The sequence below is a fragment of the Myxine glutinosa genome, chromosome 9 (assembly GCF_964187855.1).
Source record: "Myxine glutinosa chromosome 9, kmMyxGlut1.1, whole genome shotgun sequence".
In the NCBI taxonomy this organism is placed as follows: domain Eukaryota; kingdom Metazoa; phylum Chordata; class Myxini; order Myxiniformes; family Myxinidae; genus Myxine; species Myxine glutinosa.
The window spans coordinates 80,188,464-80,216,359 of record NC_136269.1 but is presented as its reverse complement, the minus strand read 5'-3'; the positions used below and the strand labels follow the sequence as shown (position 1 = coordinate 80,216,359).

Sequence of the window (27,896 nt, the reverse complement as noted above, 5' to 3'; positions counted from 1 at the left end):
TAACACTGCGTGTAGTAAATGTGTGAACTTATTTGTGGACAATAGTGTCCACTGTCGGACAAAACGGTCACGGATGGTCACTTGAACCTTCAATGGTCACTACTTCATAGCACAGCTGTTGAACAGCCGTTTTGACTGTCAGTGATTAGCCAAGGGGTACGGGATGATTTTAATGAGCTGCACGTGATGTCTTGATATTGGCTTTAAAAAGGCCAGTGCAAAATGGGCATTTCAATCAACATGCCACGATTGTCAAGGGATCAACGGCAGCGTGCCCTGGGCATGCTGCAAGGCGGACTGAGCTACCGTGAGGTGGCACGTCGCCTTGGCTGTTCACACCAGACGATATCGACCCTGGTGGACAGAGACACCCTCCACAACTCTGCAGATGACAGACCTCGATCAGGGAGGCCAAGAGTCACCACTGCAAGGCAGGACAGGCTGATGCTGCTGGCACCATCTCTGTCGGTTGCGGCGATGGGCAGCCGTCATCACGGGGCCTCTGTGTGGTCTTCTGGCAGTCAGACCATAGTCATGCAGTTGTCTTCGTGCAGTATCATTGGAGATCCATGGGTTTGCACGCCCCGGAGTTTCTGCCGCAGTGCGGGATGCTGGACGGAATCGATCCCGCAGGTGACTTCGGACCATCTGCCTGTCCTGCCTTGCAGTGGTGACTCTTGGCCTCCCTGATCGAGGCCTGTCATCTGCAGAGTTGTGGAGGGTGTCTCTGTCCACCAGGGCCGATATCGTCTGGTGTGAACAGCCAAGGCGACGTGCCACCTCACGGTAGCTCAGTCCGCCTTGCAGCATGCCCAGGGCACGCTGCCGTTGATCCCTTGACAATCGTGGCATGTTGATTGAAATGCCCATTTTGCACTGGCCTTTTTAAAGCCAATATCAAGACATCACGTGCAGCTCATTAAAATCATCCCGTACCCCTTGGCTAATCACTGACAGTCAAAACGGCTGTTCAACAGCTGTGCTATGAAGTGACCATTGAAGGTTCAAGTGACCATCCATGACCGTTTTGTTTGACAGTGAGGACACTATTGTCCACAAATAAGTTCACACATTTACTACATGCAGTGTTATTGTTGATATTTAAAGGTTTCAAAGGTGGTAAGTTTCTTTTGCGTTTCAGTATAATAGTAGTATAATTGTATTGGTGATAGTGATATCCCATGCCGATCGAGAATTTGAAACATGTTTATTTAATATTCAGGATGATCTACCTCTCGCTGCTCCTTGTGCTACACCGAAGCCGATCAAGCCGATCAATCTCGAGGAGTGCATCCTATGCCAGAAGAAGAAGAAGCGATCTGAGTACCTCTCGAGTGGTGAAATTAGCAGGGGGTATATTGTTTCGCTTGCCAAACAAACAGAGAGTAATGACACTCGAGCTGCTAGGGTTCTTTGACTGACAGTGCAAGAGCAGGGTATCATAAAATACCACACCTCATCTTGCTACAGAAGTTTTCAAAGGGATATGGCTAAGACTGGCAGCATAACCCAACCATTAGAACAATCAGAACCATCTCAGCAGGGGCTTATTAATGATACATCTGAGCGACGCAGCAATTGATTCAAGTCCAGTGTAACTACAAATGTCTATCATTTGTGGTGCAGGTTGCAAGACAGTTAAACAGAATAAAATACACACATTGTTCAGAATCTGTGAAAAGCCAATGGCCCAAAAAACTACTAAATGCGGCCATGTTGTTCAAGGACCAAGTACACTGAAACAGCGGCAATGTGTGAGCTAGATGATGTTTTTGCGGCTGATATCCGATATCACGACCATTGTTGTAAAGGCTATTTCAATAAATATCACGCTAAAATTGAGGAAATACTGAAAAATCTCGAAATGGAGGATTCGGGAACAGCCGGAGACGACTCCTTCAAGGCTAGATTTTTAGCCCTTGGGCTTGATTTCAGTAGGTCAGCACACAGTCTGACTTCCATCAGAGACAGGCTAAATGAAGATTCAGCTGGAATAGTGTCAAACAGAGCTGTAAAGAAGCTAATCATCGAGCTGTATGGAGACGCCGTCTGCTTTACATACCCAAATAACAAACGAATATCCCAGATGGTACTTTGTACCAAGAGTTCTCCAGAGGCCTTGGTAGAGTCCCTGAGAGTTTCACCTGTCAAACGGGTTGCAACTGAGCTGGCGCAGGAGCTGAAAGAATACAGGTTTGGACTGCAGATGAGCTTCTGTGAGCCCCAAGACCTCCAACTGTCCATGGAATTTCCTGCCAACCAGGAAATTCCTCTCTGATCCTGAATTTCGACTGTCCACAGCTAACAGAAAGCGCAATACAGATGGCGGAGACATTCTTGGTCAAGTGCCTTAAACCATCAACAGACCTGAAGACATTTGACGACCTGCGTCTCGCTGCATTTGATAGCAATGCCCTCAAGATGGACTTTGAGAGAACCACTTGCACCTCAACTAATGCAAGGAAACATATCCATAGAGGCTATCACCAACAGCAGCTGTGGGTCCAAGCCCCATTTAGAGACGCCACCCTGATTATGAATGCCGAGTCTTATGGTTTTGTAAGAAGGGGCAGTTTATTAGTCCCTGAGATTGTGATCTCAAAACCCGAAGGCCTGCCAGATCCCTGCACGTGTGGCAAATGTGCTCGCAAGAATGGGTGTCCCTGCAGGGTAGCTGGGATTAAGTGTTGCAAGTACTGCAAATGCAAGGGAGGTGATTGTTGTAAAAACCCTATCACTGAATGAACGCTGCTCATCATCCTCATACCTGGACTCTATTGTGTTACTCTTCATGTTCCTGACCCTGGTTTACATGACACACAAAGAGTACTAATGTGGTGTTAAAAGTTGTATTGTTCGCTGTTGGACAATTTCCCTGCTGATCTTTGAAACATTTAAGCCCTCTCGATACTGCTGCCTACTAAAGTAATTTTTTTTTTTTTAAATTAACATTCCATTGATAAATAGTATGTAATGATTGAAAATAGTATTTCTTTATATTAACCAAATGCTTGCTTTCTTTCTTTTTAAAAAATCCCTTGTATTGTTCAAATTCCAAATTGTCAGTTCAACTCTAGTAGATGACACAATTGTTCTAACTTTGCTCTATGTCCGGAAAGTTTAAGTTAATAAATATATGGCAATTCCAGTATGTAGGTAGTTGTATGGTAATAAGTTGACCTAACGGTTTTTAGCCATTTTCTCGTAAAATATCAAATTAGAAATTTTACACTCTTCTATGATCCCCCTAAGCATGGCCATTCTGAACATTTTGAGCACCTCAGAAAATCTGTAGCTCCAACGGTTTCGAAGATACAGCTATGTCGGAAGTAGCACTTCTGATGAAAAAGGGCGTGGTCATTTTTTAAAGGGCGTGGTCATTTTCGGGCTTTTCGTCCCGAATCGAGATTTTGGCACACATCCCAAGTTGTTCCTTGGGGTCATATTAGCCTATAACAGTTGAGTTATCCTCTCCTAAATTATGTGCATACATATCTAAGCCAGGTCCTAGACAACACTTATCCGATCATTGTGAATTTTTTTTCCAGCAACTGTTGGTCGGATGGACACGACATTTTCACCATAGGAGTGCCTCCTCCTGTAGAATACTTTAATGATCAGGACGTCATAGGTCATGTGGTACAGGTGCCATCTTGGAAAAACCGAAAAATGTTGCACCTCTATATCTCCAAAACCGCTGCATGGAAAAAATTGAAACATGGCTCATTGTAAAGAACTGCATATGGGGAATAGGTGTTGTTAACGATGACGTCATTGGTGCCATAATTATGACGAAATAATTCGACAGGGACAATTTTTTTTTTTTTTTTTTTTTTTGTATACAAGATCGAGGCTCGTGAAAGAGCTAACATTAATCACACAAAACATGCTTAGTCTAATCAGTTTGAAAAGTATTGAGCATGATGTATGCAACAATTATATTAGAGAATATAAATTTATGATGTCATTGCTCACGTGGTCTGGCAGCCATATTGGATCAAAGAAAAAAAAATGTTCAAAAACAGAAGAGTTGGCTCGCATCAAGTTGACTGCGCAGGGTAAGTATTCTATGAATAACATCTAGTTGAGTCACGGTGTGTACCCCGATTTAGAATAGGTACACCGTATCCCTGCACATTGTAAGAGGCGACTAAGGGTTGGCGCCAGGAAGGGCATCCGGCCATAAAAACATTGCCTCAAACAGGGAACCATGATTGTCATGGGGCCCGCAAGGCTAACCCCCGCTCTAGCGGGGAAAATGGCCTTAAAACGATCATTCATTCATTCATTTTGAGTATGCAGTCCTTTGCAGGGCATGTGAAGCCACTGGCCCATCTGCGGGCATCATCTGCTCGCGGCAAATTTTGTTCTATTCAATGCAATTTGAGACCATTGCACTCCAGTAGATTTAAAGTTTTCATCTGTCCATCTGAATTTTGATCTACCATGGCCTTTTCCAAGGCCGTCTGTAATAAGTATTGAAGTATTACAGAAGGGCCTTCTTGCAGCCCTTCTGTAACACGCATTACAGGCATACGCATTCACAAAAAGAGTAAACATAAGGTGAACTTTACTAACCGCTTAGACCACCCTTCTGAGACGTGAGTGGAGTGGATTAATAAAGTCATACATTCGAAATAGATACTCCAGGCACAACAGGAATGCTTTACAGGTATTTGCACCTGACTTCTGTGCAACGCTGAAGGCGTTTATGATGATCCCATTTTTGCCATTCAGGCTTGGGCTCTGTACAAAGGAAAGTTTCATGAGGGTGAACCAGCCGATCCCCCGACGTGGAAAACGCGCCTGCGTTGTGCATTGAACAAGAGCCCGGAATTTGTGGAGGTGAATGAAAGGAGTCAACTGGACATCTCCGAGCCTTACAAGGTCTACCGCATCCTAAACAACCAGCAAACTGGCGGTGCGTGGTGGTCATGGCAACCATAAGATGCATGTGAAGTCCTGGTGTGAGTTATTTGTGCATAACAAAGCGATCGTTTAAATATTACACATGCAATGTTGGTACTTTTAATTCCCTCCCAAAGTTGACTTCCATATGTTCGCCTCCCCTCTTCTCCACTTATTCCTTTCTCCCAGGCTTCTTTCTCTTTTTTTTCTCTCCATTCGCTCAATCACTTGTCCTTTTCTACTTATTTTCCTTTTCTCCATTCGTTTCTCAATGTATTCCCCCACTCTCCCATTCCATCCAATCTTTCCTGTATACAGGGTGTTTCAAAAAGGTTGATGCAACTTTCACTTCCTGCTATTTCTTTGTTTTTTTACCGATGCCGTTTTCATTTTCAGGGTTTGGTGGTGTTATCTTGGTATTTGTTCCCTGAGATTTCTAGCTCCGTAGCTCAACTATGCCATTGACAGTGGAGCAGAAGACAAAAGTGGTGGCTCTGTGGTATGAGACTAAATCATACATACATTTTCTGGGGGGCAGAACCATCTGAGGAGATTACTGAGAGGTACCTGAAAGGGCCTACGGTCACATGCTTATGCACATTCAATGCCAGATGGGGAATGCTATTGCCTTATTGGTTTGAGAATGACAACAGCAGGACGGTGACCATCAACGGTGAGCGCTACCGGGCCTTGATCCAGAAGTTCCATAATGATCTAGCCCAAAAGGTCACCCCAAACCAGCTCAGCAGCAGCAGCTCACCTGGTTTATGCAGGATGGTGCACCCCCACATACAGCCGGTGACACCACCACTTTCCTGCAGCAGCTTTTCAGAAACCGCCTCGTTGTCCTGGGTACCGCTCATGACTGGGCACCCAATAGCCCTGACTTGAACCCTCTGGACTACTGGTTCTGGGGGCTGCCATGGGATCTGTCTATGTCAACCGCCCTGCCACACTGGATGATCTGAAGCAGGAGGTGTCAGACTACCTCCAGGCAGTGCCACATGAGACCTACAGGAAAATTGGACAGAACTTTGGAGTCAGGATTAGTGCCTGTCTGAACCATGGAGGGGCACACATCGAGAATGTCAATTACAAAGATTTTGTGTAAATGCCAATTTCAGACCTTGGCCTCTCACTAACTCTAGCAGTGACTAACTGCAATATCAATCAGCAAAAGAAAATACCATGTCATAAGCTTTCAAGAAATGTTTGGGTCACGTTCCTGAGGTTTGTGTTTCTTTTTAAATAAACATTTAAAGTTGTATCACTCTTTTTGAAACTGTGTGTGTGTGTGTGTGTGTGTGTGTGTGTGTGTGTGTGTGTGTGTGTGTGTGTGTGTGTATATATATATATATTATATATATATATATATATATATATATATATATACACACACACACACACAGTGCCTTCAGAAAGTGTTCACACCCCTTGACTTTATCATATTTTGTTATGTTCGAGCCTGAAATTAAAATTTATTAAATTTAAATTTGTCAAAATTTAAATTTTTGAAAATTTAAATCGATCTGCATAAATTACTCCATAATGACAAACTGAAACCATTTTTTTAGAATTTTTTACAAATTTATTCAAAATGTAATACAAAAATATCTAATTTACATAAGTATTCAGCCCCCTGAGTCAATACTTTGTAGATGCATATTTGGCAGCGATTACAGCTTGGAGTCTTCTTCAGTATGTCTGTATCAGCTTTGCACATCGGGATTTGGGAGGTTTCTCACATTCTTCCTTGCAGATTTGCTCAATGTTCATGCTCTGTCAAGTTCGATGCGGAGCGTCGGTGAACAGCAATCTTTCAGTCTTTCCACAGATTCATAATGGAATTCAAGTCTCGGCTTTCACTTGGCCACTCAATGACTTTCACTTTCTTGTTCTGAAGCCATTCAAGTGTTGCGTTGGCTGTATGCTTGAGGTCATTGTCCTGTCGGAATGTAAATTTTTCACCGCAATCTAAGGAAGATATTTTGCACTCTGAATCAGGTTCTCCTCAAGGATTTGCCTGTATTTGGCTCCATTCATTTTTCCCTCTATTCTTACAAGTCTCCCAGTCCCTGCCACTGAAAAGCATTCCCACAGTATGATGCCGCTACCACAATGCTTCCTGGTAGGGATGGTGTTAGATGGGTGATGAGATGTACTTTGTTTCTGCCAGACGTGGCACTTTGCATTCAGGCCAAATAGTTCAATTATCGTCTCATCAGACCACAGGAACGTTTGCTTCATACTCTTACACATGCATTTTTGCAAACTCCATGCATGCTGTCATGTGCCTTTTTCTCAGGAGTGGCTTCCGCCTGGCCACTGTTCCATAAAGCCTGCATTTGTGAAGTGAGGCAGAGACTGTTGTCTTTTCGGCAGGTTCTCCAATCTCAGCCAAGGAACTCTGTCGTTCTGTCAGAGTGGTCATTGGATTATTGGTCAACTCCCTGACCAAGGTCCTTCTCGCCTCAGTTGCTCAGTTTGGTCGTACGTCCAGCTCTAGGTATAGTCTGGATAGTTCCATATTATTTCCATTTCCTAATAATGGAGCTCACTGTGCTCTTGGGAACTTTCAACACTCTAGCAATTGTTTTATATCCTTCCCCAGATCTATGCCTCCTCACAATTCTATCTCGGAGTAATACGGACAGTTCCATGGAATTCATGGTGGAGTTTCTGGTCTGACATGCACTGTCAACCGTGGGGCCTCCTACAGAAAGGTGTGTTTCTTTCTAAATCATGTCCAATTAAATGAATTGGCCACAGGTGGACTCCAATAAAGTTGTAAAGACATCTCAATGATGATGAAAGGAAATTGGATGCACCTGAGCTCAATTTGGATTGTCATAGCAAAGGGGTTGAATACTTATTGACTCAAGGGATTTAAAGCTTTTCATTCTTAATTAATTTGTAAAAAATCCTCAAAAAATTTCCACTTTGACGTTATGGGGTAGTATGTGTAGATTAGTGACAAAAACATATATATATATATATATATATATTGTGTGTGTGTGTGTGTGTGTGTGTGTGTGTGTGTGTGTGTGTGTGTGTGTGTGTGTGTGTGTGTGTGTGTGTGTGTGTGTGTGTGTGTGTGTGTCACATTCTTGGAAGAGTAGAAAAAGTTAAGTTCAATGCTTTGTCAATATGGAGAAGAAGAAGGGCAGCCTGGCTTAAAGGTTAGTTACAAGATATATGGTTGGTTCTAAGAATCGGTAACTTCTTAAAAATTTCAGATTTCACTCCAGATTTCAACACTCTAGAAATGGGGGGAGAGGAAGGGGGCACACGAGGAGTGGGGGGGGGGGGAGGGGGCATAAACTTGCTCTCTGAGACACACCCGCTCTCTGGCCAATATAGCTGGCCAATCTGGGCTGTACGAGTCTTGGGCAGTGAACCTGGGAGAAGAAGAGAGCTTTCATGACCCTGGTTGTGTGTCTCAGCATGGCGAGAAGGGGCAAGAGTGCAGATTTGCTGGCTGGGTGTATCTGTTCTTATGGATTGCACGAGGCATGAACGTTGTCTTGTATAGCCAGTGCTCCCATCCTTTGCTGCACAGGTCTTGTTGATTTTCCGCCTTTACGACGACTTGATACACATGGTAAACCCATGTTCAAGGCTCCATAGTAACCCACATGGAACAACCATTAGTGAGTGATTTGAAAATACGATTGGGGTGATATAAAGATTAAACATGGATGGGAGCTGAAAGAAAGAAATGGACAAGAGCATAAAGTGTGATGGAGAATCTAACTATACATACGATTCTGGTGATGATAATTGGGATTTACAAATGCTTATGCTGATATTCATTATAATATAGCTGTTGCATAATTAACCCCTCATTAACCCCTAGGTCATTTTTGTAACTAATGTATATAGATATATTATAAAAGGAGCCGTGTCTGTTATGCTATAACTTTATAATTGAGTCATGGATTTCAATTAAACCAACGCCAGTGGATTTGTGGAACTCAGGAAGGGTTTTTATTTAATTTTTTTTATTTAAAAAAAACAAAAAACAATCGAGGTTTGTGTAATGGAACATGTGGCTAAACTGCAAATGCCAACTTGCAACTTGCAACCCCTTCTCTCTCTCTCTCTCTCTCTCTCTCTCTCTCTCTCTCTCTCTCTCTCTCTCTCTCTCCCTCTCTCCGTCCTCTCTTAATATTCCCGTCAGTGAAGCGATTGTATAGCTGGCAGGTATCTATACACCGCCTAATTTAATTTTCCCATTAACAACAACCGTTTTTTAGCAATTACGCAAAGATTGGTATTCCCATCAGCGAAACGACAGGTCTTATATGCTAGTATATATGAAATTTTTTAATGCACTGCCTCTGATTTGAGTTCTAGCCAAATGCACATGTGAAAATGAGTGCCTGTTACAACAAGCACAACTGACAGTGACATATAAAATGAGGAAATACAAAAATAAATTGTTATCGTTTGTATCTGATGTTGCCATGTCATTGTAGGTATTTCACAAAACCCGCAATATCTTTACACCAGTTTAATAACGCCAGTAAAACTCGTTATGCAAAAACCTTTGTAAAAACATGGGCATTTTATGGTTCTCATATGATTACCTGATCAACAAAGTTCTCCCCTCATACCAAAAGTTTTGAACAGGCGTGTGTATTATCTGTGGGCTTGTTGGTGCAATATTGTACTGCAAAATTGACTTATGTTGAAAGATAACAAAAAGAAAGCACTCATCCATTAATAATGCTGTAAACAAGTTAAACCAGTGATCAGAAATCATGGATTTCAAATGTCATCACTGTGGTTTGCCGACATGTCGGCTTATTTGGCTTATACATTTGACAGTCAATGACATTTCCAACATCATCAGCAGTTGTTATGATGCCATAAAAAAAGGAATCTATAGTAATAAAAGAGAACGTGTGTGTGTGTCAGTGTGTCTCTGCCATAACTCCAAAACCATGAAACCTAGCGGCCTCAAACTTTGCATGCATACTTGATGAACTCCAAGGGAGTGTGTGGGTGAAAACTGGGTGTTTGGGTGTGTTTAAACAACCCTTTTTAAGATAATTTAGGGGGTGTTCATAGCAAAAAAAAAATCAAAATAATCCTTACCAAAATGGCGGTGCACCATCTTGGTCAGCCCTCGGTCATGTCACTGGGTTCTTATGCCGCCATTTTGTTTTGGCCTATTTAAACGTGCCTTGCCTTCAAAACACAATCTACTCTTACAGTCTAATTGAAGTATATAATCGAAATATGGGTTCAAATTTGAGGATCGGATCCCATACACTAAATAGGTATCGAAATCTGGAGTGAAATCTGAAAAATTTAAGAAGTTACCGATTCTTATAACCGACCATATATCTTGTAACTAAGCTTTATGCCAGGCTGATCTTCTTTTTCTCCATATTGCCAAAGCATTGAACTTAACTTTTTCTACTCTTCCAAGAATTATATTGAGTTAATAAAAAATTAAGGAATGTTCCCAAAAGTGTAACCTTATTGAATGCAACGAAAATACAGACTTTGCATTTAATATGGAATATTTTTTTTTTGGGGGTGAACTTACTTTTCAAGATGTCTTCGAACCAAAAGTTCATTGGAATTATGTTGAAATTATTCTCGATTTTGTTAATGTGACCTTTAAAAGAAACAAAAACCACATTTGACATTTCGAAACAAATAAATTGATCCTTGAAAGTGATGTAAACTGATATCGAACTCAATTCATGGACAGTACTGTGTTAAGCTTCTGTACGTTTTCCAGAAGTATCTCTTTATTTTGCACATTAGCCAAATTTTTTTTTAACAAAAACAAAAGTTAAATTATGACTGGGATTACGGACAGTAAAATTACAGTTCAGTACTTCGTGTAACCCCCGCAAACATTCAGGAGAGCACGTACACGTCGAGGCATGCTGTTCACGAGATTTGCCAAGGTTTGGACAGGAATCGCTTGCCATGCAGTGAAAATAGCCTGCTGCAATTCACGCACAGAGGTCGGCTGCTGGTCCAAGTGGTCCATTTGACGTGTTAATTCTGCCCACAAGTTCTCTATCGGATTCATATCTGGGGACATGGCAGGCCACTCCATATGCTCTACACCACGGTCAGCAAGAAAGTGTTGGATCATGCGAGCACGATGAGGCCGTGCATTGTCAACTTGGAAGACAAAGTTTCCTCGAAAGGCTGCATGAGCAAATGGAAGCAATGTTTCTTCCAGAATGGCCCTGTACTTGAACTGGTTCAGGTTTCCATTCAGAACAACCAGGTAAGTTTTGCCCCCTGCATGAAAATCAGCCCAAACGGTCACCCCACCACCTCCAGCTTGGACTCTTGGCACTATACAATCTTTGTTGTAGGCTTCATGCGCTTGTCTGCGCACTCGGATGCGGCCATCTTGACGATAGACCAGAAAATCTAGACTCGTCACTGAAAGTCACGTGACTCCAGTGTCCTGGCTGCCATTGACGGTGCTCTCTGGCTCACTGCAATCGGCGCTGGCGGTGTTGTCTGGTCAGGCATGGCTTTCTCAGGGGATGCCTGGCACGATAGCCTGCTTGAACCAGTCGTTGGTTGACTAGCCTTCTGGATACAGGCACATTTGTCAGTTGCTGCCACTCAGCCCTAAGCCGATTAGCTGACTTGGTACGGCCATTGCGGACTAACCGGTGCAGCTGGCGATCATTCCTCATTGTTGTTCTGCGGGGACGTCCCGGCCTCAGTATTGGAGTAGGGACACCCCTCTGAGCATTTCGTTTCAGGATCTTTGACACCTGACCTTGAGTAATGCCATTCTGCCGAGCAATAGCACGCTGTTTCATGCCGTAATTTCGTAAAGCCACCACTCCATGACAAACAGCATTGTCGAGTTGACGGACCATCTCCAGAGGAAGCGGCAATAACTTTTGGAGACGTGCAGCAGTTGTTTTCCACTAATACAGAACGCAAAAACCCTTGTATACCCGACTGTGAAGCCAATCATCAAATGCACCTGTCCGTACATTATGCCACGCCACCTGTGATATAATCCTGTTGTTGACTTCTTGCTGCGACAGACAATCAGTGACATGGTTCTTTTAACAAATAAATCACCATAGTAAAAGAAACTCACCAGATTGATATACTGAGTTAAGAAAGTAAACGCAAGTCAAGAAAAAAAAAAAATGCCATATTAAATGCCAAGTCTGTAATTAATCATCGGGATCGTCAATGCTTCCGCAGTCGCATTTCGGTACTCCGTAGTGGAAATCTCCAGAGTTAGGAAGGCAAAATAAATCAAATTAAAGATGACTGAAAGAATATGTCCTTGCTTCCTCCTCCTGCTATAGTCTATTTCATTTATTTACTTCCTTTAAAAAGTAGAAAGCACATTGATCGATGAACAAAAGCCTGTTTCAAGGTAAACCTTTGGGGTTGTCATTTTGATGTGCCGTGTGTGTGTGTGTGTGTGTGTGTGTGTGTGTGTGTGTGTGTGTGTGTGCGTGCGCGCGTGCGTGCGTGTGTGTGTGTGTGTGTACAGTATATTTTACAATTAGTATTGTGTGTGTGTGTTTATACCATGGAACTTCGAACATGCCTCATACGCAATGGTCCACTCACAAGCGCTCATATGGGTGTGTGTGTGTGTGTGCCCGTCCACCTCTATATATTTTCGCTTTAAAAAATGTTTTCTCTGCAACCGCATGTCCGATCGATGAGAAACTTAAAAAATTGGATGAACTCCCCATGTCGAATATTCTATTTATTACTCTGACATCATAGGTCATGTGGTATGGTAGTCATATTGGATTAAATTTAAAAAAATGTTGTTCATCTCCAATCTGCTCAATGAAAAAACAAATTGAAACTTGGCATATGTTGTCAACTCCCCATGAAATATATATATATATATATATATATATATATATATATTGTTGCGGATATGAGGACTGTATTTTTTTTATTGTGTGCTTTATTTATTATTATTGTTTATTATGCGCCTCCTGCCTCCGGAGTTGTGTAAAGGTCAAAGGGCGTCCCATAATTAGTCCAAAAGCATACACGTCAGCCAATCATAGAATACCCCTGTTCAATAGTTGTATCTTATTATGTGTTTTAGGGTAAGGCTCTGTCTCCCATTAATTGAAATACTCCATTGCACCAGTGAAAGAGATAGATTCCCTTCATTCCCATTCCCAAAACCTCCATTTCCCCTTTCGTCATTGCCAGGCCTCGATCACCATTGCCAATTACATCCCCTCCAATTGCCGCCATTGACCATGAGGCAGGGTTGGAGAAGAAAGGCGTGTCTCCACCTCGTCATAGAGGGGAGGAGTGAGCCAGCCCCACTCGACCAACCATGAGCCAGGGGTTTGGCTTGAGAGGGCGGAGAGAGAACGTTTGGGGGAGGTTCGAAAAGGTTGAGGGGCGGGGCCTATATAACCCGCTGGCGGGGCGTTCCCAAGTGCAGACGAGTGGGAGTCCAAGCAGTTGAGACAAGGAGGGAGAGACATGAGATGGGCTGAGAAAGGAGAGGAGCTTTTAAGAGAGTCGCAAAAAGGTCCAAGGCAGATGAGCTGAGAAGAGAGAGGGTCCAAGAAAGAGCTGAGTTGTGAGGTCCAACAAGCAGACATCATCCAAGGAAGCACCAAGCCTGTTATTCGTCACCTTGCTCGCGAGCGGCAGCGTCTACAGCAGCAGCAGCAACAACGCTCGCCAGCCGCTTAGGGGCCTGGACAGCAGTTCGGAGCAGGGCCGCGAAGGAACGGCGGCTGCCCAACGTGCGGATCGTGCTGCCGGACCCAGTGGACTTTCCTCTCCTTCCAGCCAATTCCTGTCATCATTCCCCGTGTGAGTCGTCTTTGTTTGTTCTGTCCTGGGTAGGTAATTAAGCTTGTATAAGCTAAAGATTTCACTGTGTCACCTGCGTCTCATGTGCCTGTAAATAAACGTGACTGCTTTCTTCTTGCTTATATGTGCAAATAATAAACCCAGTTACTCTTCTGTACGTCTTCTTCCTCTTTGCATTCGGTCGCTTTAGAGTTTTCCATATTGAGCAGCTGCGGTGCGATACGGCCAACGTTTGGGGTTGAATCGGGTTAGTCGGGGAATAACTGTTCGGTCGCGGAGCCTCCGCTCGGCAAATATAACATCTTTAACCGCGAACTGTAACAATTGATATATATATATTTCATGAGGATATATGTATGTATGTATATATATATATATAATTATATGTATATATATGTATATATATATATATATATACATATAATTATATATATATATATATATATACATACATACATATATATCCCCATTAGGGTGGTGCTCAAAATAATTTAAAAAAAATATTTACTGGGACATGGCTTTATGTTGTTCCGTTTGTTCCAAAATGAAAAGACACCAAATATGAAAGCAATCTGATTTTATTTAGGGGTGCCACATCAGCCTTCAAACTAAAGGTGTCTACAAAACTTTTCTATATATGGATCGAAAGCAAAACCAGAAGTTTGTTTTATGAAAATCCACCCTCCACTCACTTTCTTTGTATTCTAGCAAACACAAGTTACAATAGCTGCACAAATAGCACGATATTGCTATGAAAACTCAAATTCAATGATAACAATCCAAATGTTCAGTTCATAAAATGAAGAGACACCATATCACATAATATTAAAAAACCCAAATATAATGAGAAATGTAACTCCTATTTCTGGGCCTGTTTCACCACTGTTGCCTTCTTGGCATCGGGGTACATCTTCCTGTGAGCAGCAACAACTTGGAGCAGAGCTTGCTTTTGCTCTTCATCCTTTGTAAGGAGCTTATTGTAGTCTTGTATCAATGCGACACCCCTTTCTGCCCTGTCGTTCACCACAACTAAGCCACTGGCGGCTTTCTTTGCTTCCTGAAAGCTGGTTTCTCGTTCCCATGAACCAGGATCCTTATCCATCCAATCAGTTGGGGTCCCTAGGATGCTGAAGAAATGCTTGGTGTGTTTTGTTATGAGGCCAGCGATTGACAGGGCGGTTCCTCGTTTGATAGCTGGTCTCTTTGGAGAGGAGTTTTCACCGTCATTTTTCAATGCTTCAATCATATTGATCTTGCTTTCTTTGTCAATTCTGGTGTCAAAGAATGCAAATGCCACTAGTACTGGGCTCATGTACCACGTGTGGTGGCCAAGTGCCTTCAAGGCTGCCTGAGCCATCTTCTGATTGATTTGTTCAAACTTTTCCAACTTCTTGAAGAGGTTAATGTCATTCAGGGGAGCCTCAATAGCTTGTGGAGCCCGAAACCAAGCCTGTACATACACAAGGCAGACAAAAATGTTGAAGGCTCGGAGTTCTCTCGCCTCTCGGAATGTCAAGTGGAACTCTGACCGAAACATGAACACCTGTAGTGAATATAGTGCTTTTGCCATCCATCTGGCTCTGTGCATTGCTCCTGGAGCCATGATCCGGATTCCACGAGGTGGGATTCCTCCCATGTAGATGACAGTCAGTTCTAGGAGTTCACGATAATCATCTTGTGGCTGCTGATCTTTCAAACACACAAGAGCAAATTCCAGAGCTTCATCCATCATGTCATTGTTCTGTGCAAACTCAGCTGCCGTGTCAGGATCTGTGAAGCCATTTTTTGGTTGGTGATGGGCAATGGATGGCCACTCCGCCTGAAACCGCTTAAAAAGCTGGATGTCAGGGCCTGATGAAGGACCGAAAAGAGTGGTGAAAACATCTCCCAGAATGATTTCGTGCGCATGATGGCGGCAAGCCAAATGAATTAGTTCAGTCTGTAGCTTCTTTTCAATGAGGACAGCAGCCCCTCCACGAACACCTGAATTGCTGGCCGTTGTGTCAAAAGACAAAGCCTTCACCTTGCCCACAAGGTTCCAGCTCTTCAGTGTGTCCACTACAGCGGTTGCCATAGCTTCTCCTCCCCCATCAGGTAACTTGGGAACATTCAACAGCTGCTCCATTCCATGGTACTGGTTGGACACAAGGATTGGAAGACGATCCACCTTCACATGCACAAAATCTCCAGTGACATCGGGAAGAAGCTTTCCATCCCAATGGACCACTAAAGGACCCTGCACATTATGATGAAATGCTTCTTTTATTTCGTCCATGGTTTTGCATCGATGCATCATGCGATTCCGCCGCACTGTCCATCGGTTCAGTGCCAGCTCTGCAGGATCCCATCCTACTGCTCTACAAATGGATGCCAAGTTGTGGACAGCCATTCGGTCACTTGTTTTCGTACGATCCAAAGAAGCTGCGACTTCAGGAGTGACAATGTTGATAGGCCTTCTTTTCTTGGGACGAGATATCCCACCATCAGATGATGAAGAACCAGCCTGTGCCGTGGTCTCAGAGTCAGAGTCTGAGTCTGTGACTTCCATAGCAGTAGCACCCTTCATGACCATTTCCTGTCTCTTATTTCCCTTCTCTGCCTTAGTCTTCTCCTTTTCTTCCCTTTCTTTCTTTCGCTTCGTTTTTGCTTCCAACACAGTGTCTACAGATCCCATTGAAGCCTTCCTCTCTGAGAATTGATCGTGAAGAAACTTCCTGTCCTCGGGGTTGGTGATTATGGCCTCCGAATCTGCATGCCTAAGATCAAACGTCTTCTCCAATGAGGCCTTGAAGGATGCTTCCTTTTTCTCTTGGGTCGCACCACCCCGCTTTGCACCTTTTTGGAGGCTCCTCCATTCTTCATATAGCCTCTCCAAACGATGGATGCAGTGCTGCTGCGTCGTTGTAGGTAGGTGAGCTTTTTCCCAGAACTTCACAACCTCTTCAATGTTGAGGGTTGCACTCTCCCGGGCAGTGCGATTCTCCTTCTTCAGGTGATGGAAAAACAGGACAAGAGATTGATGCACAGTCGGGAGCTTGGCACCTTTGATGGCATCTCCAGAAGTGGACCCAATGAGATACACATTATCCTGAGCCCGAGTTTTCAATGAAACACTGGTACTAGCACATGCCATATCTGCAAAATACGCAAGAATGTGGGGAAAATCCTGTTAATTCTTACTCCACAGGGTCACTCTCTACAAAAGAGCCACAGTCAATAAGTTAGGCCTACATATTACACACTAAAAAAGCGTACCCCTGACCCCGGGAACCTGTACAAAACATGCATGAAAATTGCCCAGATAGTGATCATAGGAAGTCTCAAAACTGTATGTATAATATATTGTTTATAACTATATATATAAAGTATATTGTGTATTTATGTATATTTACTATTTAATGTATATTTTATGTATAAATTTAATGTATATTTAATTATAATGTATATATGCTGTGTATATTTATATATATATATATATATATATATATATATATATATATATATATATATATATATATATGATCAAGGCACCTCCTAGCTTTAATGGTGAGCACCAGCCACGAATTATGTCTCACACGGTAAATACCGCATAACCCGCAAGGAACCAACAGCCTGTCTGCCACACAGACCATCGTTCCCACCAGTGCAAACCAAAACCAGGGGGTGCAGTGCGATCGGCGGGGATAATAATCAACGAACATAACAGCGTGACGAGCGCTGTCCCGATCTCCTGTGGACCGAAGTCCTAGACCAAAGCGTCACCTCCGACCCAAAGGGTCTTCTGGAGGCTTCAACCCGGCCACTCTGTCAACAGACAGAGATTTATTCATTGGTCCCCATTGGCTAAACATCAAGCAGAGCCGCCAATCCAGGCCGGGCTGAAGCCTCCAGAAGACCCTTTGGGTCGGAGGTGACGCTTTGGTCTAGGACTTCGGTCCACAGGAGATCGGGACAGCGCTCGTCACGCTGTTATGTTCGTTGATTATATATATATATATATATATATATATATATACTGTGTATATATATATATATATATATATATATATATATATATATATATATATATATATATATATATATATACAGATTTGGCATTTAATATGGAATATTTTTTTTGTGGAGGTGAACTTACTTTTCAAGATGTCTTAGAACCAAAAGTTCATTGGAATTATGTTGAAATTATTCTAGATTTTGTTAATGTGACCTTTAAAAGAAACAAAAACCACATTTGACATTTCGAAGCAAATAAATTGATCCTTGAAAGTGATGTAAACTGATATCGAACTCAATTCACGGACGGTACTGTGTTAAACTTCTGTATGTTTTCCAGAAGTATCTCTTTATTTTGCACATTAGCCAAATTTTTTTTTAACAAAAACAAAAGTTAAATTACGACTGGGATTACGAACAGTAAAATTACAGTTCAGTACTTCGTGTAACCCCCACGAGCATTCAGGAGAGCACGTACACATTGAGGCATGCTGTTCCCGAGATTTGCCAAGGTTTGGACAGGAATCGCTTGCCATGCAGTGACAATAGCCTGCTGCAATTCACGCACAGTGGTGGTCTGCTGGTCCAAGTTGTTGATTTGACACGTTAATTCTGCCCACAAGTTCTCTATCGGATTCATATCCGGGGACATGGCAGGCCACTCCATATGCTCTACACCATGGTCAGCAAGAAAGTGTTGGATCATGCGAGCACGATGAGGCCATGCATTGTCATCTTGGAAGACAAAGTTTCCTCGAAAGGCTGCACGAGCAAATGGAAGCAATGTTTCATCCAGAATGGCCCTGCACTTGAACTGGTTCAGGTTTCCATTCAGAACAACCAGGTCAGTTTTGCCCCCTGCATGAAAAGCAACCCAAACGGTCACCCCACCACCTCCAGCTTGGACTCTTGGCACTATACAATCTTTGTTGTAGGCTTCATGCACTTGTCTGCGCACTCGGACGTGGCCATCTTGACGATAGACCAGAAATCTAGACTCGTCACTGAAGATCACATGATTCCAGTGTCCCGGCTGCCATTGACGGTGCTCTCTGGCCCACTGCAATCGGCGCTGGCAGTGTTGTCTGGTCAGGTGTGGCTTTCTCAGGGGACGCCTGGCACAATAGCCTGCTTGAACCAGTCGTTGGTTGACTCGCCTTCTGGATACAGGCACATTTGTCAGTTGCTGCCACTCAGCCCTAAGCCGATTAGCTGACTTGGTGCGGCCATTGCGGACTAACCGGTGCAGCTGGCGATCATCCCTCCTCGTGGTTCTGCGGGGACGTCCTGGCCTCGGTATTGGAGTAGGGACACCCCTCTGAGCATTTCGTTTCAGGATCTTTGACACCTGACCTTGAGTGATGCCATACTGCCGAGTAATAGCATGCTCTTTCATGCTGTAATTTCGTAAAGCCACCACTCCATGACAAACAGCATTGTCGAGTTGACGGACCATCTCCAGAGGAAGCGGCAATCACTTTTGGAGACGTGCAGCAGTTGTTTTCCACTAATACAGAACGTAACAACCCTTGTATACCCGATTGTTAAGCCAATCGTCAAATGCACCTGTCCGTACATTTTGCCATGCCACCTGTGATATAATCCTGTTGTTGACTTCTTGCTGCGACAGACAATCAGTGACATGGTTCTTTTAACAAATAAATCACCAAAGTGTAAAAGAAACTCACCAGATTGATATACTGAGTTAAGAAAGTAAACCCAAGTCAAGAAAAAATAAATTCCATATTAAATCCCAAGTCTGTATATATATATATATTGTTCTGGAAAAGAAGATTTTTTTTACATTTTAATTCTCAATCCAATATGGCCATTAGACCACAATGACCAATGACATCATCAATTTATCTCTTCACTTACATCGGGTCATATACAGTCCCGTGAAAAAGTAAGTACACCCCATGTAAAGTTTTGACTTTTTCAACATATTTCAACATACAGCTCTTTGATCTTCATTTCAACAATATTGATAGATAAAGGTGATATAATATAACAAATATCATGAAACATTCACATTTTATAGTCAATTGTATAACTTAATCAAACATAAATGCAAATTTCGCATGTGGAAAAAGTAAGTACACCCCTACATTTATCACTACTTCAAATACCTAAAATTAGAATCAGGTGCACCAGCTCAGGTGCAAATGATTCGAACATCGTTAGAGAGGATCTTGGAGGAACCTGTCTTATTTAAACCTCAGAGATTTCGTTTGGTTTGCTCTTTGTTGTTGAAGTGTGTGGCGTCACCATGCCTAGATCAAAAGAGCTCTCTGAGGCCTTCAGAAAAAAGAATATAGATGCCGATGAGTCTGGGAAGGGATTTAAAAAGATATCCAAACAATTTGAAATCAATCATTGGACTGTCCGGAAGATCATCTGCACGTGGAGAAGATTCCAAACAACTGCCAACTTGTTCAGGCCAGGCCGCCCCAGCAAGTTCAGCCCGAGAGCAGACCGCAAGATGCTGAAAGAAGTCTCTAAGAACCCCAGAATGTCAATGTCAATGTCTAAGAACCCCTACCCACAGGTAGCTCTTGCCACTGTTGATGTCAAAGTGCACGAGTCTACCATTAGAAAGAGGCTGCACAAATTTGATCTACATGGGAGGTGTGCCAGGAGGAAACCTTTGCTGTCCAGAAAGAACATCAGGGCAAAACTAAAGTTTGCCATTGAACACCTAGGCAAAGACCAGCACTCCTGGAAAAATGTGCTCTGGACAGATAAGTCAAAGGTAGAGCTATTTGGCCACAGTACCAGAAGACATGTTTGGTGAAAACCAAAGACAGCATTTGACCACAAGAACCTGATACCAACTGTAAAGCATGGTGGTGGAAATATTATTGTTTGGGGCAGCTTTGCTGCATCAGGGCCATTGCAGCTCACCATCATATAATCCACGATGAATTCTTCATTGTACCAGTGGGTGCTTGAGGATAATGTGAGGCCGTCTGTCAGAAAGTTGAAGCTCAACCGAAGGTCGACCTTGCAACATGACAATGACCCTAAACATACCAGTAAATCCACCAAGGAATGGCTGAAAAGAAAGAAATGGAGGGTTCTGGAATGGCCACCTCAAAGCCCGGATCTAATTCCCATCGAGATGTTGTGGGGGGATTTGAAACGACCTGTGCATGCAAGAAACCCCTCAAACATTGCAAAGCTGAAAGAATTATGCATGGAGGAGTTTGCAAAAATTTCTCCCAGTTGATGTCAGAGTCTGGTAGACAGTTATAAGAAATGCCTACTTGAGGTTGTTTCTGCCAAAGGGGGAAATACCACCTATTAGAGCCAAGGGTGTACTTACTTTTTCCACATGCGAAATTTGCATTTATGTTTATTTAAATTATACAATGGACTACAAAATGTAAATGTTTCATGATATTTGTTATATTATATCACCTTTATCTATCAATATTGTTGAAATGAAGATCAAATCGCTGTGTTGAAATATGTTGAAAAAGTCCAAACTTTACATGGGGTGTACTTACTTTTTCACGTGACTTTTCACTGACTTCACCCGATGTGAGTGAAGAAATGAATTGATGACGTCATTGGTCATTGTGGTCTCGGCCATATTGGATTGAGAATTAAAATGTAAAAAAATCTTCTTTTCCAGAACAGCTTAACAGATCGAGGCGAAATTCCATACAAACGATTGACTAGCCATGAGGAATATCGTTTGAATTTTTTTTCAAATTCATATTCATTGATGCAATTTAGTCTTGATGTGCTCAAAAGTGGTCGTTAAATATCCTTATAATAAATCAATAAAGCTACGGATAATGGGCCATATTCCAGTATCATTCATGCACTTGATTATGTCACATACACTACTCACAATAAGTTAGGGATATTGTGGGAGTGAGTTTATTTTTTTTATAGGGGTTGGGGTTAGGGTATTGAAATCAAGAATGTTGTGTTTTTTCACACATTAATAACCATAGAATTAGGACCAACAACTTTTTTCAACATAATTAATCCACAAAATCAACCTCACCGAAGAACCTGTCAATATCCCTAACTTATTGTGAGTAGTGTACATAATCGGGTGCATGGATGATACGGGAATATGGTCCATAATAGCAGCGGCCTATAATAGTAGTATGTTCAGTTAGCGATTGCTCAGAATGAGTGAGCGAAGCGAGACTGAGCGCTCTGCCGAGTGGCATTCTGGTTCTACTTTGTAATGCTCATGGCACATGTAAGCATGTCATAACACTACAACTTCATGCAATGACATCAAAAGTTCACTTATTTTGAGACCAATATTCTATAATGTACTGTGAAGTGAAATCACTTATTGGTTCCTTATACAACATGAACGTTCAAAGGTTTATGTGGGACTCGTGATGCTTTGCTAATGCCGTATTGTGACGACACAGAAAAACGGAAGTATGTCATCGAAGAGACGGGACAAAAGCCCAACAAGTCACTTTGCCTAAAGGTGGAGAAGGTGAGACATTCATCCTTCAAAATCTTAGCTTATGGTACATTTGTAGAAGTGGAAAGTTTATATAAATTTGGTGCGCATGTACGATTTGAGAGACAGGTGAAAGAATTCCGAGTATAGTACAATTACAAAACAATTCAGATACTCAATGTTGATACTTTGGAATGGTACTTTCAGAGTTTCTGCATTTAAGACTTTGATACAGAGTGTGAATATGTTGACAATCACTAACGCAAAAAGAAAAGCATGCACTTTCCTGCCTCTCACTTGCAACTTCCCCAATCTCTCTAATGCCAACAGCAAAGTTGAAACAACCTGAGCAAACCTGTTTTGTGCTTTCTGCTCATTTTCCAGGAACTACCGAATTATTTTAAGAAATACTTTACCATTTTGCCTTGGTGAACAGAATTGTATAAAAAGAGTTTGACATGACGTAACAAAAATTGCAAGTGCTTTGAATACATTTTCCCAATTTAGATATAAAAAGTACCATGAATCCTGAGAACTATGGGGAGTCTGGGCCTTGGCACGTTTCAGGTGAAGGGCCAGACTAAGGACAGCAACTGGTCCTCCAGGTTGAGCGGGGGGCTAACTACCCCAGACTGTCGAGAAAGGGACCCTGTACAAAACACTATTCGTTACAGAAATTGCATGATTTTACACGCGTCCTAAGAGTACCACATTTATTTACACAGGTCCTGCAGGAAGCTCTTGCCAACCACTTAGCCGTATGACTACTTCTGATCAAAGTGCTCTTTGGAAAGTCATGTCCCTGTTCCCCACTGTTGTTGTGCTTCCCCTCTCCCCCTCTTGTCTCCCGCTCACTTTATTATGTGTTCTACGTGTTAGCTCTAATACGAGCCTCAACTTAGCTCTTACACGAGCCTCGACCTTGTATACAAAAAAAAAACTAGTATTCAAAAAAATCCTCTCTCCTGCCAACGTCGAAAAGTTCTGAACCTCTTGACGTCACTGCTGCCGTTTCTGATGGCATCAGTTCCCTCATACTAAAAAAATGTTTGTCTGCCTTCTCTACTCTTGCTTCTCTGCTCTTTTCCAAGTCATTATCCAAGAGCCATCTGCCTGCTTAAATCTACTTTTCAGAAAAATAACAAATTGACCAGCTTCATGAGTCACGTAATAAAATTCAAAGCCAATGTTGTGAATGGAAATGCCAAGTTTAGATTTGTGGAGGAGCTGAATGAAAAATTAACATGCTGGGGATAGTAATTTAACAATTAAAAGTTGTAGTTCAACAAATGGGAAAAACTTTCTTCTTTTCGAAATCAACAGATGTGGTTCACCTTTCACTGGGGTGAGGAACAAGGCAATACCTACAAATTGGATCTTGAAGTATACTGCCCTTGAATGTAAAATTGGAAGAGATGACGTCATTCAGAGCAACTTGCTGCTTTGCAGAAGCGAAATAGATCTGCCAGCAAGGGGAAGAGAGGACCTTGTATGCAGCTCGTAGGAAACAGCACATACTCTTGGTTTCAGATTATGTCAAAAGTGTGGGATAAATCCAGAGAAACAGCCCTGAATTGTTACATGAAGTTTATCATCTGACTCCATCCATTGTTAAGAGTGAAGTAACAGCAATTTCAGTGTTGAATGGTGTGATGAAGGTAAAAATGTGTTCTGTGGCGAGTGAGTGGAAATTGTTACATTCCAGCTGAAATTCATTTGATGGTTGTCCTTATGATGTGGAGGGAAAACGACTGATCTCTAATGTGAGAGCATTAGCCTTTTTTTCTTTTTTTTTGTATACAGAATCGAGGCTCGTGTAAGAGCTAACACATTGAACATGAAAACATGCACAGACACAAAAAACATACAATGAAGGGAGTGAAAGAAGAGGGGGAGGGAGAGGGAAGCACACAAGCACAACAACAGTAGAGAACAAGGACGTCGGTAGATCTGTGGAAGGAGGAGCGCTGGGGAGGAGGGAGGGGTACATGGTATAAAGCAAACAAATGAACACTATTGGGAATTTCAGGAAAGAAGTTGGGGATTGAAAGAGGTGGATTTGGGGTGTTTTAACGGGGGTAGAAAATATCAAGCTTTTGGATGGGGGAAGACAAGAGATGGTGGTGAACAGCTGTTTTAAAGACCTGGAAGGAGGAGAGGGATTGAAGAGAGTGTGGGAGTTTGTTCCAGTGGCAGGAGAAAAGAGGAATGAAAGAGTGAAGGTGAGCAGAAAGTCTTGTTACCCTTCTTGGGAATTGATGTGATATTCACCACATTTACAAGCAAAATTGAAGACGGACCATGAGGAATGTTTTTTGGAGGAGACGAGACAAATTATTTGAACAAATTCCTAATTCCTGCTCTCACCTACAAGGTGCACTGCATCAAAGGCACAGCTGTGCTGCCAGCAAACGGTGCTACCCACAGCCATGTGCTCCTTATGAAAGAAGGGTACAACTACATCTCGAAATCGCCATTGTCAAACATCATTAATTATTCTTACCAATCCACATTACACTTTTGAGCTTGAGCTGGAAAGGGAATTTTTTTTTGACATATGCCGTTTATCTTCAAAATTGTGTTATCATTGAAATTAGAATAAAATGTTGTTTTTGTTGTTTGGCAAGCTTATATTATTGTTTTACTGTTGTATTTGTTGCTTTTTTTTCGTTGCAATTGTGCTGCAGACTGGCCAGAACCCAAGTGTGCTGTGCTCAACAAACGGAGGAATCCCATACCCTGGACACCACAAATCAATATTGCCAGAAAACATGAACGGTGAGATTTTAAGGAAGGGATTAAAAAAAAATCCACCAATATACACACAACGTAGACAAATTATGTTTGAACCCTAAAATTGCAATCTCACAAAGATCTAGATATCTGTGATCACAAAGCGATCACCAAGGATAAGCCTCCCCGGCTTACCTTTGGCCCATGATCCAATGATGGCCATATATGTTTTTGGACCACCATATGACCTTGACCTTCAACATTTAGGGATAGATTATAAATGAAGAAAACATGTCCCCATCCACAACCAATCCATAACACTCAACATCATGAAAATCGGAAGAAAATTAGTCAAGTTGCGATCAAAAATGTGGTTTTTGTTCATTAGGTTAAGATACAAAAAAAGCAGGTCAAGGACACTTATCAAATATCAGGTGCGCAACTTCAATGCAGGGCCACTGTTATGATTCAATAACATCTTCGAAGGCCAAGCGGTCCTTGAGATTCCACATTGGCAAAATTGAGCGATGACGAAAAGCACATTATTTTTTTCAGAATGTCAGTTGACCTTGACTGCATTATTTATTTCAGACCGTCATTTTATCTTGACCTATAACAATGAGGGATATTATGTAAATTAAGCATAAATGCACCTTTCTGTGGGTTATCTAGGGAGGATATTTCGGTCTGATCGGACAAACCTTAGTCGAGTTATGGTGAAAAATGTTAATATATATAATTGGGCCATGACCTTAAATTAGGTCAAGGTCAAATAAAATCCATCAACCCTGCATATGTATAATTCCCATTATTGATGCAAAATTTCATTCTGAAAGTCCTCAAACATTGGCAAAAAGGGAGAAAAACCTAAATGGTGGGAAGGTACTCTGAGAGGTCCAAGAATCTCTGGCATACCATTAAAATTTATGGCGCTAATTGTAGAAACAAACCCGACAACAGCTATAATCCTTCCCCTATTATGTAGGGGCAGGGTTATCAATATGAAACTAGAATGCATCTGAAAATGCAAAGCCCGTCCACATCTGCTTTGTATTCAGACTTCTTCTTCTTCCGTATGCGAAACCTGACAAAATCAGCTAAAAATATACATACAAAATTGACGATTTAGGTGACCTTGACCTCTTGACCTCAAAAGCAATAGGCTTCAGTGACCTAATATGCAAACCCTGCTCAAATTTCAAGTCAGTTGGATGAAAATTGACAATTTTATGCAACCTTGACCTTTGATCTACAAGACAAATCAGCTTCTATCTTTTAATTGGTGAACCACTTCATTGACCCAATATGAAAATTCTTACAATTCTAGGTCAATTGGATGAATATTGATGATTTATGCAACCTTGGCCTTTGACCTTTTGATCAAAAAAAATCGGCTTCTAGCTTTTCATTGGTGAACTAATTCAGTCACCCAATATGTCTAAAGGGTATTGTTACGGATTCGTCACTTCCGTTGTTGTGGTTTTCATCCACTTGAAATATTTCTGATTATGTACTATTATTGTCTTCAAAAGGTTTATTGTTCATGAACTGCTTGCAAAGGATAAAAGCGTTAATGTTAAAAAGAGACAGGAAGCCGGATCGGGAGCCGGAAGGCGAGGAAGAAGAGAAGGCGAGGGCGTGGCGAGTAAAGTCGGACAAGAAGCGGGTAGCTTCCAGCTCCGTAGCGAGTGTTGTCGAACGAAAGTCGCGAGTGAACTTTGAGTTTCCTTGAAAGGAGTTCCTGCGATTGGTGTTATTGCTGGGGAATTGAAAAACCTGCGTGGTCAGGTTTGGGCGTTGCGATTCTGAAGAATCCTCGACAGGTCGTGTCGACTCAAGTAAGAGCCATTGTCCATTTTGACACTCATGCTTTGCTCATCAAAAGGTCTTGGCTACGCGTCAGGTTTTCACCATCCTGTCGTCTGTCGGGGATGTGTGTGCGCCACGCTGAGTTTGAAGTTTAAGTGGCGGTTCGCCGACTGAACTGGGGCCATTCACATCTGGAGGGCGCCTTTGGGATTTCCCATTCTGCCGCGAGTTTGCCTTTTGTTTTGGACCACGTGACTTTTTGCGTCGCTTCGACCGCCTATGCCTGAGAGCTGCTTCGGCGGTGCGACTGCCCTTGCCATCCGCACGGGAGTCAACTTCGTCTTGAGGACGGGAAAATAGAGACATTGGGGAAGGTTTTTCCACTCACTGGGAACACCGTGAGTTATCCTATGCTAGTTGATGGTACCATCATAAGATGTATTGAGTGTACTTTTGATTGCTATTTGTTGTACCGTTATTCTTGTGTGATTTTTAATACAATATTTGTTTGGTGATAACCATTGGTGTGGTTTCACTATTGATTTCTGACACAGAATAACATATTTTTCTGCCGTGGCTCCACTCGGGGCTCGGAGGTACATCGTGACCAGGGGGTTGGTGAGGAACACGTAACAGGTATAGAGATCTAAAGGTGTCTAAAGTATTGAAAGTGTCTTCAAGGTAAAAGGGGTCTTCATGGTCTTGAAGGTTTTAAGGATCTCAAAGGTCTTCCGGGTCTTCGCAATCTTTTGTGTCCTCTGGGTCATTTGGGTCCTCAAGGTATTTTGGGTCCTCTGGGTTTTTGGGGTCTTTAAGGGTCTTTGGGGTATTTTGGATCTTCTGGGTTTTTAAGAGTCTTTGGGGTATTTTGTGTGTTTTGGGTCTTCAGGGACTTTTGGGTCTTCTGGGTCTTTAAAAGCCTTTGGGGTCGTTTGGGTCTTCAGGGTAATTTGGGTATTTAGGTCTTCAACATATTTTGGGTGTTCAGTGTCTTTTAGGTCCTCTGGGTCTTTGGGATCTTTAAGAGTCTTTGTTTTTTGGGGGGTATTTTGGGTCTTCAGAGTCCTTGTGGTCTTTTGGACCATTTGGGTCCTTGGGAACTTTTGTGTCATTTGGGTCCTCTGGGTCTTTTGGTTATTTGGAGTATTAAGGGTCTTTGAGGTATTTTGGGTCTTAAGAGTCTTCGGGGTAT

General features: G+C 42.3%; 1 protein-coding gene across 8 annotated transcripts in view; it reads left to right on the top strand.

The window, feature by feature from the left end:
* The window catches only part of LOC137415078 (interferon regulatory factor 8), an 86,532-nt gene that overhangs the window by 49,556 nt on the left and 9,080 nt on the right, over positions 1–27,896 (top strand). For all 8 annotated transcript variants that reach the window (XR_013624539.1, XR_013624538.1, XM_068100638.2 and 5 more), the window contains exons 3-5: positions 4,738–4,921; positions 22,125–22,195; positions 24,850–24,940. Coding sequence is in view for 6 of the 8 variants with exons in the window: in XM_068100638.2 (XP_067956739.1) it covers positions 4,738–4,921; positions 22,125–22,195; positions 24,850–24,940 (346 nt within the window). In the remaining 2 variants the exon portion in view is untranslated. The remainder of the gene's footprint in view (positions 1–4,737; positions 4,922–22,124; positions 22,196–24,849; positions 24,941–27,896) is intronic.